The sequence below is a fragment of the Canis lupus genome, chromosome 26 (genome assembly GCF_003254725.2).
Source record: "Canis lupus dingo isolate Sandy chromosome 26, ASM325472v2, whole genome shotgun sequence".
NCBI lineage: Eukaryota > Metazoa > Chordata > Mammalia > Carnivora > Canidae > Canis > Canis lupus.
In genome coordinates, this window is record NC_064268.1 from 14,822,464 (window position 1) to 14,842,611 (window position 20,148).

General features: G+C 46.7%; 1 protein-coding gene across 5 annotated transcripts in view; it reads right to left on the reverse strand.

The window, feature by feature from the left end:
• VSIG10 (V-set and immunoglobulin domain containing 10) overlaps positions 1 to 19,292 on the reverse strand; it is a 43,157-nt gene extending 23,865 nt beyond the window's left edge. The window contains exons 1-3 of one of the 5 annotated variants that reach the window (XM_025474122.3): positions 19,059 to 19,292; positions 11,752 to 12,033; positions 1,712 to 2,014 (exon numbers count right to left, since the gene is read on the reverse strand). In XM_025474122.3, coding sequence (XP_025329907.1) covers positions 1,712 to 2,014; positions 11,752 to 12,033; positions 19,059 to 19,089 — 616 coding nt within the window. In that variant the 5' untranslated portion in view covers positions 19,090 to 19,292. Of the gene's footprint in view, positions 1 to 1,711; positions 2,015 to 11,751; positions 12,034 to 18,362; positions 18,699 to 19,058 lie in introns of those variants that run through there. The other 4 variants (XM_025474123.3, XM_025474120.3, XM_049101801.1 and 1 more) reach the window with 4 other exon arrangements.
• Positions 19,293 to 20,148: the final 856 nt, after the last annotated feature.

Genomic DNA, 20,148 nt, shown 5'->3' on the forward strand with positions numbered 1-20,148 from the left:
GAGTGAATGGGTGACGGGCACTGGGTGTTATTCTGTATGTTAGTAAATTGAACACCAATAAAAAAAATAAAAAAAAAAAAAAAAAAAAAAAAAAAAGTCCTACTGAACAGTGCTGGTCCCCAGGGGGAGTTACAGGTGGGATTCACTCCCACCTCTTATTAACATATACCTCCTTTTTATTATATGCATATATTACTTAACATATATTTCCTTTTTATTAACATATACCTTTTTATTATGTGCATATATTACTAAACACATAAAAATTTAACAAGTTATAAAGTTAGAAATCCAATGTAACCCATGTGTTAATAACTATATATGAATGGGCCCCCAGGTGGCTTGGCGGTTTGGCGCTGCCTTCAGCCCAGGGCCTGATCCTGGAGACCCAGGATCGAGTCCCACATCAGGCTCCCTGCAGGGAGACTGCTTCTCCCTCTGCCTGTGTCTCTGCCTCTCTCTCTCTCTCTCTCTCTCATGAATAAATGAATAAAATCTTAAAAAAAAAACTATATATGAAAAATCACACACATTATATGTGTATATTATGTGTATCTATGTATATTATGTATGTATTATATATGTATACTATGTTTTATATATTTTATGTAATACACATAAATAGAAATAAATTTGGATCTTACATGGATGGATAGACACATATCATCTACAAAATAAATTATTGATAAGACACCAAAATGATGGTTAGAATATCCTTTTCTTCTTTATGCTCATCTGTTTCCTCTAACAAGCACCTATGACTTCATTTACAATGGCTGTCATTTATGACAGAGAACACAGACACTTATAAAGGTTCCAGACAACGTATGAATTAAGAAAGGTGTTATTATCCTGTTTGCTAATTTGTTGTTCTAAAGCTTCCTTTCATTAGCATGGATTCTGATGAGTCCGCTCTACACATTGACAATGCTTGTCATCCAAGGAACGTGTTTTGCCCCTAAAATAAAAGTTCATGAACTGCCTGTCCTGACAGCGCTAGAGGCCCTGAGTTCACGGACAGAAGGGGGACGGCCGCATAGATAAATAAACCGTGAGCTTTCCATACAATGGGATATTAACTCAATCACAGAAAGGAAAGGGGGACGGACACCTGCTACAACATAGACGAACCTTGAAAACATGATGCTAAGTAAAAGAAGTCAGTCACAAAAGACCACATGCTGTATGCGTCCAATGAGACAACACATCCAGAAGAGGCAAATGGAGGGAGACAGAACACAGATAGGCGGTTGCCAGGGAATGACGAAGAGAAGAGGTAGTAACCGCTCAGTGGCGACAGGATTTCCATTTGGAGTGATGAGAATGTTCTGGAACTAGACAGAGGTGGCAGTTGCACAACACTGTGAATATACTAAATGCCACGGAGTTGGACATTTTTAAATGGTTGTTATGTACTTTCACCTCAATTTAAAAAAAAAAAAAAAAAGCAAGCATGAGACTTGGCACTAACTTCTCTCTGTGGCTCACAGGGACTCTCCTGTATCCTTACTTAGCAGCTAGTTTCTAGAAGCGACTCCCTCTCTGACACACAGCCCTGGGTGTGTACATGTGCTGAGGGAGCCACAGAAACACGTTAGGACCCGTGCAGCAGGCATGCCTTTATAGACAGAAGGAAGAGGCACAAACATGCAGTTAGTTCATCAAGGGTCAAAGTGAGGACACATGGGAGAGGAGAGCGCTTCTTACGCACAGTAGACCAGCAGCTCGGTGGTCACCTTTCGCTGTCTCCTGCTACGCATGTTCGTGGCCAAACAAGTGTAGTTCCCTTGGAGGTTCTGTGACATCAGCAGCAGAGAGAAGCAGCTGGCAGTCAGATTGTTTCCAAAGGTCTCGGTGCTGGAATCTGGGGCCTGGAACTGCCATTCAACCATCGGTGGAGGCCGAGAGCTACTGTTACAGCTGAAGTCTACCTGGGAGCCCTTCGCTGCATAGAGGGTGCCATTGGGGAGTGCACCAGTGCTGGAGATATTGACTTCAACCTCATAGGGGCCTCCTGGGAATGACAAGGGGAATGGGGAAAGTATTAATTACTTAAGAGTGAACTTGAGCTCCTTACCAGATCTAGGAGACACAGAAATCATCAGTGAGGATGACGATATCTACCAAATACTCACTATATGACAAATGCTCTGCTAAATGCCATTATGCATTCTAATCCTGAGATAAATGTAGATTTATTGGGGCTCAATCCTTATAGAAAAGGGAAAAATGCAAATCATACCTTTTCAGAAACACTGGTGAATGGATGGGCTACCTGTGCATTAACAGAGTTAACATAGCAGGCCTGAGTCAGCTTTCCTTCAAAAGGCCTACTTGCGTGGCTGGGCTTGGCTGGCAACCACAACCTAATGTCAGGAGGGTTTCTGTCATTCACCCCAACTGACGAGAGTGAGGCTCACTGGGCCTGAACCATTTGTACAAACTGTGGTTATGCTGAACACCTGCCTCCCCTCTGGGAATCTGTAATTTTGGTGTGTCCTAGGCAGAGGGTAACTATGTGACTAGCCCCCAAGGCAAATCCAGGGTGCTGGGTGTCTAAGGGGCTTCCCAGGCAGACAACATTTCACACGTGTTGCCATAACTTGCTCCCAGAGGAATTAAGCATGTCCCATGTGACACCCCTGGGAAAGGACTCTTAGAGGCTTGCTCCTGGTTTTCCTTGGACTTAAATCCATGTGCTTTTTCCCTTTACTGATTTTGTTTTGTAGCCTTTCACTATAAAAAATTACATGCTGAGTCCTATAGGTTCCCCTAGAGAATCACTGAGCCTGGGGGTGGGCTTGAGGACTCCTAGCACAATTTCACTCTGAAAGACAAAAAACACTGGCTCCAGGCCGAACTATGGACTCCACTCACTAGTTGTGTGACCTTGGGCAGATTACTTAACCTCTCTGAGCCTCCATTTCCACATCTGTAAAATGGGAGCAATGCTAGAACCCACTGCAGGGGGTTCAGTGAGTACAGTAGAGCACTCAGAACAATGCCAGTCATGTTGGAAGCACTGGGTAAGTGCTGGGTCTTCTCTGGATCCCCCTAACATTTCTGAACTTCTTTCTCATCCCCAGAAATGCTCTCCAATGGCTGGTACCCAGCATACCCTGATGCATCTCTTTTGATCAGAGGAATATAACACCTATTTAGACTAAAGCCTTTGAATGTGTTACCTCTCTCAAGACTACCCCTTTTATTTTTTTTTTAAAGATTTTATTTATTTGAGAGAGAGAGAGCACGCATGAACAGGGGAGGAGGGGCAGAGGAAGAAGGAGAAGGAGGCTCCCTACTGAGCAGGGAACTCAATGCAGAGGCTCAATCCTAACCAACTGAGCCACCCAGGTGCTCCAAGACTTCCCTCTTTTAAAAAGAAGAATCCAGGGGATCCCTGGGTGGCTCAGTGGTTTGGCACCTGCCTTTGGCCCAGGTCATGATCCTAGAGCCCCGGGGTCGAGTCCCGCATCGGGCTCCCTGCATGGACCTGTGTCTCTGCCTCTCTCTCTCTCTGTGTGTTTCTCATAAATAAATAAAATCTTAATAAAAAGAGAGAAGAAGAAGAAGAAGAAGAAAGAAGAAAGAAGAAGAATCCAGAGGGTGCCTGCGTGGCTCAGTCAGTTAAGCCTCTGCTTTTGGCTCAGGTTATGATCTCAGAGTCCTGGGACTGGACCCCATGTGGGGCTCCTTGCTCAGCAAGGAGTCTGCTTCTCCCTCTCCCTCTGCCTGCTGCCCCCCCTCCCCCCGCTTGTGCTCTCTGTCAAGTAAATAAATAAAATCTTTAAGTAAAAAAAAAAGACTCTAGGAAGGGCAATGCTTGAACAAAGGAATACATCTATGACTGTAGAATTTGAACAGAAATACAGTAGTGAGAAAAATTATTCCGGGGAGGCAAAGGCTCTCCCAGAGCCCCTCAAAGTACAGCATCTACTTCACCTATGCCTGAGGCCATCATATAACTATAGAAATGGTAGGTTTCCCAGGACAATATTCTTAACAGTATGCTTCTCAGGTCGGAGCTGGCTCCTAATGGTTGTCTAGACCTCCTGGAATCCTGTCACCTCACATAGAGGGTCTGTGGATAAAATTATGCCATTAGTTTGGGAGGCACCATTTACTGTTGCTGGCTAGTTGGTTAGGTATGCAGACCAACAGGTAGCAGGGCGTTGGCAGTTGGCAGGCACCCAATGAAGCAGAGGGTATCTCTATAGTACTAACAGCCAAAGCCTCAGGTGGCAAAGTAGTACGTTAGATTAGACAGCCTAGGTCTTCTGAATTGTGGTCTGGAGGGCCACAGTGACCTGGCATGGACAGTGTGGAGCCCCAGAAACTGGCAGGGAGGGACTTTTGACCACCACAATTCTCAGCAAGAAACAGCATTGGATACAGGGCATGGATGAGAAAGACCAGGTGGAAGGATTAGAAAAATAAATCAAATGAGAGAACTTGAAAGGCCTCTTGAATTAAGTGTTCAGAGGTTACAGCTCATCTATAAACCCCTTGGGTTGAGTCTGCTTTCTTAATTAAAGCTGACACCAATTTCTTGATTCCCTGGGCCTCCTCCCCTGCTCTAACTTTACTACAAAGAAGGAGGTACCCATTTCCTTCCTTTCCATGGCTCTCTCCACCCATGTGATATTTATTCCCAAACAGAAACTCAGCAGCCCAGTTTTGCTTCCAGAGTAATGGTGGCAATCACTCAGACAGATAGATGGGAGAGGAGACAAGAGTAAGACACAAATTAATAAAAATATAGAGTAGTTACAAAGGTTTGATGTCTTACTGAGGCCTTGTTTATTACAGTTTGAGTTCTCAGCTTTTTCTTGGATTGATGCCTTAGCCTAGTGGTCATGCACTTGTACTCTGAATTCATAGGCCTGGGTGTAAATCCTATTGCCACTTATAGACAAACAACCTTGGGCAAGTGCCCATCACTCTCATTCTCTCTCATCTTTCCTATGAAATGAAAAGAACAGAAATACAGGAGACTGAGTGGCTCAGCTAAGGGTCTGCCTTCGGCTCAGGTCATGATCTCAGCATCCTGGGATCGATCCCCACATAAGACTCCTTGCTCTGTGGGGAGTCTGCTTCTCCCTCTCCGTCTTCCCCTGCTCATGTGCTCTCTCAAATAAATAAAATCTTGGAAAAAAAAACTAACAAAACAAAATGAAATAACACCTATCACTGGGGGTACTGAAGGACCCAATGAGAAAATATAAGCAGAACACTTGGCCTAGTGTTTGACATGTGGTCAATGTTTTAAAAATCTGATCTGGTATTATCAGTAATATACTTGTAGATTGACTCAGTAGGCATCAGCAAATGGTGGCCCACCATCTGTTTTTTTTCATCATTAAGTGAAATGTTATCCCCCACAAAAAGGAATTCCATTTTTCTCACTATACTACACTACAAAGAAAGCATTTATGATTATGATTATACTCTGAATTTTTGTCAACTAAAAAATGTGGAAATGTGTTTTTGCTCTTGTTAAGTTTTTATACAACATCCTTGACTTTACAAGTTGGGCCATAATATCTAAAATATTTATCACCTGGCCCTCTACAGAAAAAGTTTGATTCCTGGTCTAGAATGATCTACCACTGCCACTGCCCTTCCTTGTCTCTGCAGATATTCTTTTTTTTTTTTTTTTAATTTTTATTTATTTATGATGGTCACACAGAGAGAGGAGAGAGGCTGAGACACAGGCAGAGAGAGAAGCAGGCTCCATGCACCGGGAGCCCGACGTGGGATTCGATCCTGGGTCTCCAGGATCGTGCCCTGGGCCAAAGGCAGGCACCAAACCGCTGTGCCACCCAGGGATCCCTCTGCAGATATTCTTGACAAAGGAACTCACTTCTTTCCTTCCCCTCCAAAACCATAGTTTGGCCTGTCAAGAGTCTCAAAGCATTGACTTAGAACTCCATAAAATGGAAGATTCTCACCACAGTGTCTTGGGTTCTCTGCCAACAGGAAGAGCTGTTGTCAGGCATTTGTTCTTCATACTAGCATTTTGATTTGAAAAATGACCTAAGAATATATCAGGTAGTTTCTGCTAATCAGTGGGCATACCTGTAGTTCTAGAGTGGGATGAGATCCTTGGGGAAACTCACAGAGACTGTTTTGATATTACCTTTAGGGACAAACATAGAGATACATGCAACAACCCCATTGCCTCCGGATTTCCTGAGTGACTATTGATCTGTACAAAAAGCTGGACCACAGAGGTCTTCAGCTTCTTATAAACACCCATCTCTGTTTCAGATCAGCTTGGCAAGACTCAATCTCCAGACAACGTCCTCCATTTTCTGAAGGGGACCAACAATCTTTCTTCAGTGCACCCAACACACTCTGTCCCTAGGACCTTATGTTGTGATGAGGCTCAGCATCACCATCAGCATCATAGATCAAATAGATAAACACAATTAGGGGCACCTGGGTGGCTCAGTTGGTTAGGCATCTGCCTTCAGCTCAGATTGTGATCCCAGGGTCCTGGGATCAAGCCCTGCATCAGGTTCCCTGCTCAGTGGGGAGCCTGCTTCTCCCTCTCCCTCTGCCTGTGGCTCCCTCTGCTTGTGTTCGCGTGCTCTCTCTGTCAAATAAATAAATAAAGTCTTAAAAAAAAAAAGATGAACACAAATAGGAAACATGGGACTTTCTTTAGGCCCCTTTTCTGGCCTTTCCTGATGTGAAAGGTACATCACTTGCTAAATGGGAGCATTCCCCATTCCCCAAACCCCAGCTGACTCCAAAGAGATTCTTGGAGGTTGACACAAACCAGCTTCATCACAGTCCATATGCCATCCAGTTCAAATGCCCCCCCTTAATAGTTGCTTGGTCTAAGAAAAACAGACACAGGGAGAGTCTGTCATCATGCACACGAGGTCTGACTGTGGGCTTTCACGGGTTCATCTGATCACTCAGCTCCCCAATGCACGAGGCTGATATCTTTAAAGAACAAAGTCTAGTGGAATGCGTTAAGGTCACACCTTGCCGATCCCTCCAGCCTTCCTACAAGTAAACACACAGCAGGTCTAACCTCATGCCCACTCCAATTTGGAGGCAGAAGAGAATGGGTAAGTCAATGAAATAAATAGCCTTGGCAGCCCTGAACTTCTCTGGTCTAAAGGATTTCTGTATTCTCAGGAGCACCAGTCCCAATCTAGAGGGCAAGACTCCTCAACTGCACCATTAAATCAACAAGTAATAGTACAGTCTTTTGTCCTGAGACAAATAACAAAATCAGTTTGCAGTACCCATTCCAGGAATATTAAATCATCCCAGCCTACAGAAAACCTGATGCCCTGGAAGGCAGAGCCACCAAATGCCCCCTGATCAATAGGCAGAGATCCAAATGGTAAGAAGGGAGAAGCTACTGGCCCTTATACAGCCAGCTTTGTGTCTCTACAGCACCTCTGTCCACTTACACACTCAGAGTCACTTACAGATAATAATTTGTCACATCTCAGAATTTTTTCCCCTTGCTTCCAAGGCCACATTAGAATGTTTCCAAACTTTTCTCCCTATGAGACTAAGTTATCAAACACGTCAGTGAAAAGACAGGAAAAGCAAGATCTGGACACACAGAATCCCTGACCCACAGGAGGTACTGTTCAAAAGGCTTGGATGTTAACTGATTGCTGGGAACCTGAGATGCATTTTTCCCACAGGAACCCCATCACCTGCTTAACCAGTTGGTCGAGGTAACATGAACCAAGTGCATACCATGTGCCCAGCTCTGAGCATGTTAATCTCGTGAATGCACACAGAATGCACACAGTGAATCTGTTCCTGGGTTCTACTGCTACCCCTGATTCACGGACGATAAAACTGAAGTGAGAGTAGTTCAAGGGACTTCCTCAATGTCACAAGGACAACAGCCAGCAGCATTTGGATTTGAACTCAGGCAGCTGGTCCTCAGTGTATGCTCTTAGCTACTCAGCAGTATCGTGGCCTTCCCCTCCCAGAAATAGTGGTTGGATCAGACCTAATCCATATTCCAAAATCTTCTGCACAAAATGAAAGCAGAGTCTGATCTGCGATGTCAAGGCCTCCCCTTCAGCCACTGTCTGAGGAGGAGCAGCAAGGGGCTCCCTGATGCCCAGGGGTGTCTGTGCTTGCCAGAGTTTGTCCTAGAATGGGAACAAGATCTGAGATTCTGGAGGGCTCTGGTACATGTGAAAACAGAGGACATCTGTGCTACGGAGTGAATGCTTGTATCCCCTCCAAAATTCATGCTGAAACCTAATCATGAATATGATAGTATTTGGAGGTGGGGCGGCCTTTGATGAGGTCATGAGAGTAGAGTCCTCATGAATGGCACTGGTGCCCATCTAAGGAGAGACCCCAGGACTTGGTTCCTCTCTCTGCCCTCCACCGAGTAAGGACACAATGAGAAGATTTATCTACAAACCAGGAAGTGAGCCTCCCCAGACACTGGATCTGCCAGTACCTTGATCTTAGACTTCCCAGCCTCCAGAACTGCCAGAAGTGTTTGTTGTTGAAACTACCCAGCCTATGTTACTTTTGTTACAGCAGCCCAAACTAAGACAGTCAGCGTCTTGTTTTCACAAACAAGCCCACACCAGTCGGGGACACCGTATGTTTCCAAATGAAGAAGCTTCCATTATGTGAATCAAATCATAATAACTCAGGAGCCCCAAGAGCCATTTAAGTTTAGTGATTCTTTTAAGAATCTTTTAAGTTTCTTTTAAGATTCTTTTAAGTTTATGTTCATCATAAAGAGGCCTTGCATTTATCTCCCTCCAGGGCAATAATGAAATTAATCTACCCTCCAATAAACTTAGCCAATGATTAATCAATGTCTGATAAAGTCATCATAAACTGAAGAGAATGATGATTTAATTTTTTTTTAAATTTATTCATGATAGACAGAGAGAGAGAGAGGCAGAGACACAGCCAGAGGGAGAAGCAGGCTCCATGCCGGGAGCCCGACATGGGACTCGATCCCGGGACTCCAGGATCACGCCTTGGGCCAAAGGCAGGCGCCAAACCGCTGAGCCACCCAGGGATCCCCAAGAATGATGATTTAAAAAAAAAAAAAAAGGCAACAAGTTGTAATGCTATCTTACTCTGTGGTCAAAAGAGCAAGCATTTATTGAGGAGACGGACATAAGGAATTATTAATGACTGGCATTGGAGTAAGCTGTATGGGCTCATAGTGAGAACTAGACAGAGTTGGGCCAAGATGGCTGACATTTTTAATGCACCCACATTCATTCTTGGCAATTCAGTAATTCAACTGTGGCCTCTCCAAACACAAAAACACTGCACTCCCAAATTCTATAAGCCTTACAGGTTGGCAGAAACCTTAGAGACCATCCAAAAACCTACAAGTGTCCTTGAAACTTGCTTTTCTTCATCCTCCATGTCTAATCCGCCAGCAGGTCTTACTGGTCTACCTCCAAAATCATTTCTGAAGCTGTGCCTTTTCACCAAGGCCATTGCTACTACCCTGGTTCTGGCCACCAACATCTTGTGGCTCCAATTGGCCTACCTATTTTTAACAGTCCTTGAGATTACACACATACGTTCTGTGTGTGTAACTGAAATAATGCCACACATGCTTAAAGCTCCAGGAGTTTCCTCTGGCACCCACAACAACAACAAGCTCAATTCCTTGCCAGGTACATTCATTTCTTGAGGTTGCCTTTACAAAGTCCATCATTCGTATGATGGAAACCTCTTCACTTTACAAATGAAGTGGCTTAAAACAACAGAAATGGATTCTCTCACAATTTTGGAGGCCAGAAGTCTGAAACCAACATGTCAGGAGGGCAGGGGAGAATCCTTCCTTACTTCTTCCCTAGCTTCTGGGGGTGGCCATCAGTCCCTGGCATTCCTTGGCTTCTAGCTGCACCCCTCCACTTTCTGCTTCTGTTGTTATACAATATTCTCATTGTGTGTCTCTGTGTATACATGCATTTTCCTCTTCTTAGGAGGATGCCAGTCAGTTTGAATTAGGGCCCACCCCGATAACCTTATCTGAACTTGAATGCATCTGCAAAGACCTGATTCCCTAATAAAGTCACATTCACAAATACCAGGAGTCAGGACTTCAATATTTTGGGGGGATATATTTCAACCCATAACACAAGTCCCACCGTCTCACCCACTGACCTCCCACCACATCAGCCTTCTCCCCACCTGTACACACGCCACACCCAACTCATCTTGCACTGGATCTAGTTCTCCCTGGACTACTCTTACCTTTGCATAACTGGCTCCTACTCATCGTTCAGCTCTGTTGTTACTTCCTCCCAAAGGTTCTCTCTGCCCTCCCTACTTTAAAGTGTTTCAGAGAATCACCCCACCTCCATTCTCTGCATAGCACTCATCACTCTGATAGTGCCTGATGCATTCATGTACTTCCTTACTGTCTGTCTTCTACCACTAGGATGCCATCCCCATGCAGGCAGAGGCCTTGTCTGTCCTATTTGCTCCTGGGGCCCAGTGCCTTGAATAAGTGCCTGGCACCAGGCTTTCAATGGATAGATGTTGAATAAAAAAATAAGTAAATTATTTTACAGATGAGGAAACTAGGGAGCAGTAGGGATCACATGTATATTTCTACCAAATTACACACTCTGGATCTAGAACACTGTTATCTTTTTAAGCCAGTAAACAGCATGCTTTCTTTGTAAAGGGCTGTAGAGTAAAAATTTTAGGCTTTGCAAGCCATATGATCTGCATCACTGCCACTCAACTCTGCTGTGGTGGCACCAAATGCAGTCAGAGGTTAAGATGTAAATGGATAAGTGTGGCTGTGTCTCAATAAAGACTTCTTCACGGGCACTGGAATTTCATATCATTTTTACATGTCACAAATATCATTCATCTTTAGGGGTTTTTGCAACCATTTAAAAATGTAAAAAACAGGGATCCCTGGGTGGCACAGCGGTTTGGCGCCTGCCTTTGGCCCAGGGCGTGATCCTGGAGACCCGGGATCGAATCCCACATCGGGCTCCCGGTGCATGGAGCCTGCTTCTCCCTCTGCCTATGTCTCTGCCTCTCCTCTCTCTCCCTCTCTCTCTATCATAAATAGTGACTATCATAAATAAGTAAAAATCAAAAAAAATTTTTAATATGTAAAAAACATTCATAGCCTGCAGGACAGATATGGCCCACAGATACGGCTATAGTTTGCCAACCCCTATTCTAAATTCATATGTGTATATCAACAGGTAAGATACTGTTTTAAGGAAGTACAGCATGTAATCTAAGAATAGCTCATGCCAAGTAAGCCCTGTAGTGAGCATTGTAGCATAAGAGCACTGTATCTACCGAGGTCTGTGATATATTATCCCCAATTAACAAATAAGGAAAATTAATGCTCAGAGATATTAAGCAACTTACTTGAGGTGACACAGCCTAAGTGTTGGAACTCAGGCAGTCTGACCCCATCGTGTTATATACTCTGACTCAGGCGCATAATAAAATGGTATTCACAGCAAGGTTGATGCTAACAAGCTGTAAGTAGTCGCTAACTAATATGCCAGGAGCCATTAGCAGCTCCTTATCTACATAAACCAGAATCTAGTCTTCACAGCCTAGAACCCAAGAATTCTTTTCATCCCCATATCACAGATGAGAAAATCCAGGTGTGAGAGGCCACTGGGCTTGCAGAACCCAGGATGAAAGCCAGCCCTGACTCCAAAGCCCTCCTCCCGCCCAAGGCTCCGAGTGTCTGGCCAGCCAGCCTCAGTGCCCTGCCACTGCACTTACGGGCCATCTGTAGCCACACTCGGAACCACCGAGTCTCGTTCAGGACCTCCCGACAGGTGTAGTTCCCCTCATCCTGAGGCCTGAGCACCTTGATGTGCAGCGAGCTGGCATTTGCCAGAGAGAAGCGTGGCTCAGCTGGTGGGATGCTAGAATTGGAAGACAGGAGGAAGACAGGCTCCGAGTCATTCCGGTACCAGGTTACTGGGCCCCTTGGTCCCGAGATGTTGCCACAGCGCAGAGTAATGTTCTCGTGAACCTCTCCGATGACCAGAGCCTCAAACCCTGTATGAGGAAAGGTCAGGCTGTTACTACATTTCTTCATTTCTGAGCACCCTCCCTTGTGCACAGTCCCTCTACTTTAGGATTAAAAAAAAACAAAAAACAAAAAACAAAAAGCAGGTGTGTGTTTTTAAGAGGCACCCTGTGAGGATTATTGGCCAGTGCTGATGTCAATGAATCTGCGGTAAATGGCAATCGCAGAAACAGCCCCAAGTATCCCCTTCCCCCACTATCCATGTCCTTCACTGCATGACTGCTCTCCCATCCTGTCCTGACTCCCAGTGGGGTCACGTGGCTTGCTCTGGCCAGTAAGATGTTAGCAAATGTGATGCACGCAGAGGCTGAAGAAGCACTCATGTAACTGGGCTTGTACACTCTCACCTCCTGCCATCACCTGGAGAAGGACACGCCCAAGTTAGGTCTCAGGAGGAGGATGAAAGCTACAGATATGGACCCCAGGTGTCTCAATCATCTGAGCTGAGGCCATTCCAGATTCGTCCTCAGTTACAGAATGGACACAGTGCCATGTGCGGGTACCCAGACAAGATCAGCAGAGCTGACTCCAACCTCTGAGCAATAAGCACTTCTGGTCATTTTGTGATTGGTCTGCAGCACTACCGTGGCAATAAATAATCGATATGGAACCCAAGTGGTTTTGTTTGCCTGGAAATCCAGAAGGGATGGAAGGAAGAGGGCCTGGGCTCTGTTCCCACTTTCCTATTGCTGGCTCTCGCCACCTCTCAGCCGCAAATGATCCTGGAAGTCAAAACTCTCTTGCCACTCCACTTTTGGGCGTGCCCTGTGCTAGGCACCAAGGAGACAAGGATGGGCAAAAACAGAGAGAGACCTCTAGGATCTCATTGTCTAATGTGGAAAACAGACAATAAACTGGCAATTATAATACAGTGTGATTAATACCATGACAGGGCCTCAGAGAAGGGGCTCCTAAGTCCAGCTAGGGTGACTGCCAGGAAGGCTTCCTCCAGGAGGCCACACTGAGATCTGATGGACAAGTAGGAATTAGCCAGGTAGACAAGAAGATGGGGTTCCCAGGCAGAACAGCATGTTCAAAAGTCCAGATCAGCATTAACAGCAGCAGTAGCGCAATTAGAAATGCAAATTATCAGGTCCTATCCTGGAGCACTTAAATCACATAAATAACCTATCTAGGGGTGGAGTGGAAGTAGCGCTGCATTTTAACAAGCCCTCCAGGTGATTCTGATGCTCAGCCATGACTGACAGGTGCGAAGAGTGACTGATCTAGTACAGACTGCCACCAGGTAACAAGACACAAATGCAGCCCGTTTTCTGAGAAGTGTTGAAACTTTCCGGCCCCTTTTCCATAATCAATGCCCAAATACAAAAAGGCCACAGGCCTGGGAAGACCCTGTGAGGAGTCTTCCACTCATGCTGTCACAGTCAGTAGATGAGAAAAGTGTGATGCCAAGAAGGAAAGCAGGCTAAATCCAAATCCTCCAGTGAAAAGGTAGCAAAGTTGGACCAGAAACTAGACTTCTTGCTATCTTCCAGAATGTTCTCTTTCTACCACAAGAGAAATTTTCCTTTTTTATTTTTTTTTTAAGATTTTATTTATTTATTCATGAGAGACACAGAGAGAGGCAGAAACATAGGCAGAGGGAGAAGCAGGCTCCCTGTGGGGAGCCCAATGTGGGACTTGATCCCAGGACTCCAGGATCATGACCCAAGCCTAAGGCAGACGCTCAACCACTGAACCACCCAGGTGTCCCTGAAGTTTTCAAAGTATGTGAATACACTGGGGTTTGCAAAAGGTAGTATTTCATTACAAAATAAATTGCCTTCAACAACAGTAGAGGGACAAATGGGCATCCATGTAGAAAAGAATGAGGGTGGACCCCTTACCTCACATCATATATAAAAATTAACTCAAAATGGACCATAGACCTAAATGTAAGAGCTAAAACTATAAATACTTAGAAAAAAAAGGAATAAATCACTCTGAGTTAAACAATGGTTTCTCAGGATACTAAAAGCACAAGTGTCAAAAGAAAAATGGGTATGTTGGACTTTGTCAAAATAAAAACTTGTTTTTTTTTCATGTTGTCCTGGCATTTGGGGGTGGTGTGGCTAAGGCGGGAAGAGAGTTGGAATGTCCTGTGGCTCCAGGCTGCCTTCCAATCTTTCAAATGGAGCCCCTTCTAACCAGACAAAAGGCCAAAGACAGATCACTGTTACTCTTTCCTTTATGACAGGTAAAGGACACCATGAAGAAAGTGACAAGACAATCCACAGACTGTGAGAAAAATGTTTGCAAGCCACCTGATGATAAGTTTGTATTCAGAGCATATAAAAAACTCTCACAACTCAACAATAAAAAAATAAATACCATTTAAAAATGGGCAAAGGATCTGAATAGAGTTTCTTCAGAAAGACATACAAAAGGCCAATAAGCGCAGGAGGAGATGTTCATCATTAGTCACTAGGGCAATGCAAATCAAACCCACAATAAGACACCTATCACTTCACATCCACTAGAATGGCTAAAATCAAAGACTAATTTATTATTAGTAAATACTACCAAAGATTCGGAGAAACTGGAATCCTTATGCATCCTTGGAAGGATCTGCAAATGGTGCAGCTACTTTGGAAAAGAGCGGGTTGTTTCCTCCCAAGGTTAAAGTTACGGTATGACTCAGCAATTCTACTCTGAGGCGTAGTGTAGATCCAGGAGAAATGAAAACCTATGTCTACAGACTTCACATGCACATGCTTCACAGCAGAACTATTCACAATTGCAAAAGATGGAAACAACCCAAATGCCCACCAGCTGATCAATGGATAAATGAAATGTGGTATATCCATATCCGTGGAATATTATTTGGCCATCAAAAGGAATGAAGTGCATACTATAGCAAGATGAATCCTGGCATTACAGTCAGTGAAAGAAGGCACTCCAAAGGGACTACATCCTGTGTGATTCCATTTATATGAAATGTCCAAACAGGCAAATCTATGGAGATAGAACCTAGATTAGCAGTTGTTTAGAGTGGGGGGAGGGGGGCTTATCTGCAGGGAAGGAGGTAATGAGGGGTGACTGCTAATAGTTAAGCATATAGCTTTTTCTATTTTTTGGAGTAATGAAAACATTCTGGACTCAGTGGTGATGGTGCACAATCTTGTGAATATACTAAAACCCACTGAATTATATACTTTAAAAGAGTGAATTTTATGGTACGTAAATTATATCTCAGTAAAGCAGTAAAAAAATAAATAAATAAACTGCCACCTGCCTCTGAAAATCCTTCCCTGTTATAAAAGAAAGAGTAACAGTGATCTGTCTTTGGCCTTTTGTCTGGTTAGAAGGGGCTCCATTTGAAAGATTAGAAGGCAGCCTGGAGCCAGTGGACTTTCCAACTCTCTCACATCTTAACCACACCACTCCCAAATGCCAGGACAACATGGAAAGAAAAAAAAAAAACCCTCTAAGCAACTCACTGGAAGGCAGAGAATGTCTTCTAATGCTAGAGATTCCAACCCAGCAAGAAAGGCTTCTGAATAATTACTTTGAAAAGCAGGTGAGAGGGGCACCTGGGTGGCTCAGTGGTTGAACATCTGCCTTCGGCTTGGGTCATGATCCCGGAGTCCTGGGATCAAGTCCCGTATGGGGCTTCCTGGAGGGAGCCTGCCTCTTCCTCCACCTGTGTTTCTGCCTCTCTCTGTGTCCTCTCATGAATAAATAAAATCTTTAAAAAAAAAAAAAGAAAAGAAAAGAAAAGAAAAGCAGGTGAGAAATTATTCTTGAACAATTAGGCCTGAGAACCCAAGCTATCGGTGGCAATGCCCACAGAGGAGAGATGAACTGCAGTATATTACAGATGCGGCATGTGTTCATGAGACCTACAGACCTGCTCCTTCCCAGCAATTTGGTGAAGGAATAAAGAATGAATTTGGAAAAGCCCTTGGCAAAAGTCGAGTCCTAGAACTTGAGGAGTTGTCTCCTCCTGCAAGGAGAGTGACACAATCACAAAAGAAACCATTTAAGGCATTTCACTCCTCCTGGCTCTGCTCACTCCATTCTTTTTAGCCATTGAAGCTGAAGGTGACCTTGGAGGTCATTTATTCCTGAGATGTGGCAGTCCCGAGGGCTGGGCTCAAGATGAGGCAGGCTGAGCCCCCTCTCAGTTAATGATAGACACGCGGGGCGGTCCTTGAGGGTGCACTGGTTCCATGCCCCTTCATTTTACAGATGAGAAAACAGGTTCAGAAAGCTTAAGGGATTTCCAAAAGGGCCCACACAAGTCTGGGAGAGCTGGGACTGACACTGAGGTCTTCAATCCTTCGGGTCACAGGGCTTTATTCTGTTCCTCCGATCAGACAGGATGAGACAATAAGACATCATAGCAGTCTGTGTTCCTAGAAGTTGTCTACATGGTATCCGGAGGGTCCAGGGATGCCTCCGCACCCCCACACCACCTTAAATTCAGAATACGGACCTAAGGAGGGAGCAATATAAACAACCATTTCCCAGTGCTGCCCTCATGTTATCATTTACAGAGTTGAGATTGTACCCACTTTTCTCCTACCAACTTTTCCCCAAGAATGACAAAAGATTTACAATCTGAGGTGACAGTGCAGGCATGAAAATTGTCTGGAGCGAGGTTGACAATCATCCCCCCCAGGATAACTCTCAATTTGAAAAACAAACAACAAAAATTCACCGGTTGAAGGAAGCCCACGAAGGTGAACTTGGCCTCGGTGTGAAAAGCAGCTGGGCAGTAGAGGAAGAGTCCCTGCGTGTGCACTGCCACCAGACTAAAGCTGGTTCATTCCAGAATGATGATTTCAACCCAGGGTTCTGATGTCCCAAGGCCCCTGATGTTCACAGCTCAGTAAACACTGCAGACAGCACGGAGAAGGGAATCACCTTTAATTTCCAGAGATCCAATTGGAGACTCTCTGTCCTCCTCTCCAGGAAGCTCTGGGTGACCACAAGTCAAATGCCTGCAGGGGGGCAGCAGGTAAGGTCCCTAACTGGAGAGGGTGGGGTAAGTACAACAGGACAGGTGGAGCACATTTGGGGTCCCGTGCCCAGGATAGAAGGGGTGACCACTGCTCAGGTCCAGCTGGAAAAGCCCTGTGCTGCCATGTCATCAGATTTTTCCAGATAAACTGGAAACCTAGACTATGGGAAATTGTACTACTTGTAAATGATTACTGAAAACAAAACAAAATAGAAGGCTATGAGAGCCTAAGGCTTAGGGACTTTTGGCACTTGCTGCTAGGAAGCTCAGGGGGGAATTCCTTCAGGAACGTACGAGAATCCATCAGCAGTGTGTGCGGGCGACGGCTACACAGAAAATAACACTCCCAAGTATTCTTCCAAGTGAACTGCATCACTTCCTGGCCCCATCTCCTTTCCCTCTACCTGAGTCCTCCCTCTCACTGCTGTCACCCTGCCCTGCACACAAAAGGACGGCATTCGCTGGTGAATTAAATTCAAAAATGCTTGTTCAATATTTTTACATCCTATATATTTTTGTAAGCAACTCCGTAAACTTACTGTCACGAGAGAGAGCCTAGATGAAGCATTTAAGACCTTCTACCGGCAGTGTCAAGTGGAGGAGGTCATGTCAGGCGTAAGAGCAAGTTTTCTGAAAGTCTGAAATCACTTCAAAATAAAAAGGCTTTGGCTTTTTTGTTTGTTTAGGCGAAGGAGGAAGGCACGGTTTTGAATGTGCTAGTCTGCACAGGTCGGCTTGCAGGGGTGTGTAGGGAAATCCACAGGTTACCGGTGTAAGGCGAGTTCAACCGTGGGCAGAGGAAGGAGAGAAAAATAAAGGAGCCTCGAGTTTGAGCCCCAGCGCAGCAGGTAAAACCAGAACGCAAATTTAAATCCGACGCTAAAAGGAAAAAAAAAAAAAAAAAAAAACAGCAACAAAACACCACGTTCCCCCCCTACACGTGCCTCTTCAATTTTCCCATCTTCAAATTCCCCAGGTCTCCCATCACCTCTCCGCAGCCCTCTGCAGCCTCGCCCGCTGCCCAATCCGAGAGCCCGGGGCTCTGTTGCCCTCCATCAGGCGCCCGCGGATATTCCTTCCTGCGCCGGGAGCCGAGCAGCGGCAGGAAACTCCAGACCCTCCCGGGGCGGCTGCGGGGCGGGGGCCGGGGCGGGGGTCGGGGCGGGGGCCGGGGCGGGGGTCGGGGCCGGGGCGGGGGCCGGGGCCGGGGCCGGGGCCGGGGCCGGGGCCGCGGCCACCGCCACCGCCACCGCCACCGCCGAGTCCCCGCTCTCCCCCGCCTGCCTCTGCCGGGCCACACTCCACTCCTCGCTCGGGATCGCGGCCCCTTACCTGCGGCGACCCAGCGGGCCAGCAGCACCCCGAGGCAGACGAGGACCCGCGGCGGGCACGCCCGGGCGCCCGCGGCCATCTCGCCCCAGGGCTCGGGCCGCCGGGGTACTGAGCGCGGCTCCCCGGCCCGCAGAAGCGCAGAGGAGCCCCGCTCCCCTAGAGCCCACCAAGACGTAGGGCTGAGCCCGAGGTCCCGAGCTGCGAGCCGCGCGGGGCTCCCGGAGCGCCCGGCCCGGGGTGGGAGGGCGCACCCCGCCCTCCGCGCCCGCCACCCACTCCGCTCGCCGAAAACAACAGGAGCGGGACTCCCTCCCGCCTCCCATCCAGGCGGGAGCCCAACTTCCTCTACCTTGGCCGGGGAGGAGGGCTTTATGCAAAGGGCGCGCGCCCGGGCGCGCGGAGCCGAGGCCGGCCCGGCCGGGGGTGGGGCGCGGAGGCCGGTCCCTCGCCAAGCCCCCTCCGCCCGGGACGGCAGCCCGGAGTCGTGGACAGCCGGGCCCGGCAAAGCCGTGCAGCTGCCGCAGGACGGCCCCCCGGCCCCGGCCCCGGCCCCGGCCCCGGCCCCGGCCCCGGCCCGCCGGCCGCTTCCCCTCCCCGGCGCTCCCCCTGCCGCAGCCGGGACGAGCTGCCGAGCTGCCGAATCCAGGGTCCCCCCGGCGTCCCCGCTTGGCTCTGCTGGGGCTCTCCTGTGCTTGCCTGTGCTCAGGACGGACGCCAGGGCCGCCATGGCAGTCTTCTACCCTTTGCAGGACTAAGGCAAGTCTGGAGCAGGAGAAAGATGATCCCTTAGACCTCCAGCCAAAAGCAGCCACGAGACTCCCGTTTTCCTGTGAATTAGCTGAGACCACACAGCAAGATGGAGAAGCCAGGGGTCAGCAGAACTTGGTGCTCGGGAGCTCTCTGCACCCCCGCCCCCAACCGAAACCCCATACAGTCTGATTCCCAGAGAGCTGAAATCCCTCTTCCCTGCCACATCCTCACCCCATCCTGTCCTAGGAAAAACAAGGTTACCATATCCTCAGGAAAAGCTGACACTTGAAACTGCCCTAGGTGGAACTTCCTTTAAAAAAAAAAAAAAAAATCGCAGTTAGTACAGTAACATATTAGGGGTGGACTCTAGGAGGTAGGTGTATTGGGTGTTTGCCTTCTTTCAGCTTTTCCATATGTTTGAAAATGTTCATCATAAGATCTTGGAGCAGGATCCCTGGGTGGCGCAGCGGTTTGGCGCCTGCCTTTGGCCCAGGGCGCGATCCTGGAGACCCGGGATAGGATCCCGGTGCATGGAGCCTGCTTCTCCCTCTGCCTATGTCTCTGCCTCTCTCTCTCTCTCTCTCTCTGTGACTATCATAAATCAATAAAAAATTAAAAAAAAAATCTTGGAGCAAAACCCAAAAATTACTATTAAGAAACATCATCTGTTCTGTTGCCCACAGGCCCCTTATTGAAATACTTCTTCCATGATGAAATCCTCTTGAAACTAATAAAAAAAGTATGTTTTGCCTGATGAGCTGAGCCATAAAATTGCAGGGTTCTTCCCTTTACTGTCTTTTGCGAAAGGATTTAACTCTTCAGCCAGTTCCTGACAACTTTCCTACTTTCCCTTCACTTTCCTGTTTTCAGCTTTTACTTTGTGATGGAAGGTAAACTCCATCCCAGATGAGCTCTTCCTGTTTTTTCAGTGCCTGGCAGCTTATAACCCGCCCACTAAGTATTTGTTAAGTAAACAAAGGAGAGTTCACCAGTTTTGATACTGTAGCTTCTCGACAAGCTCCTTACCTCACATTCC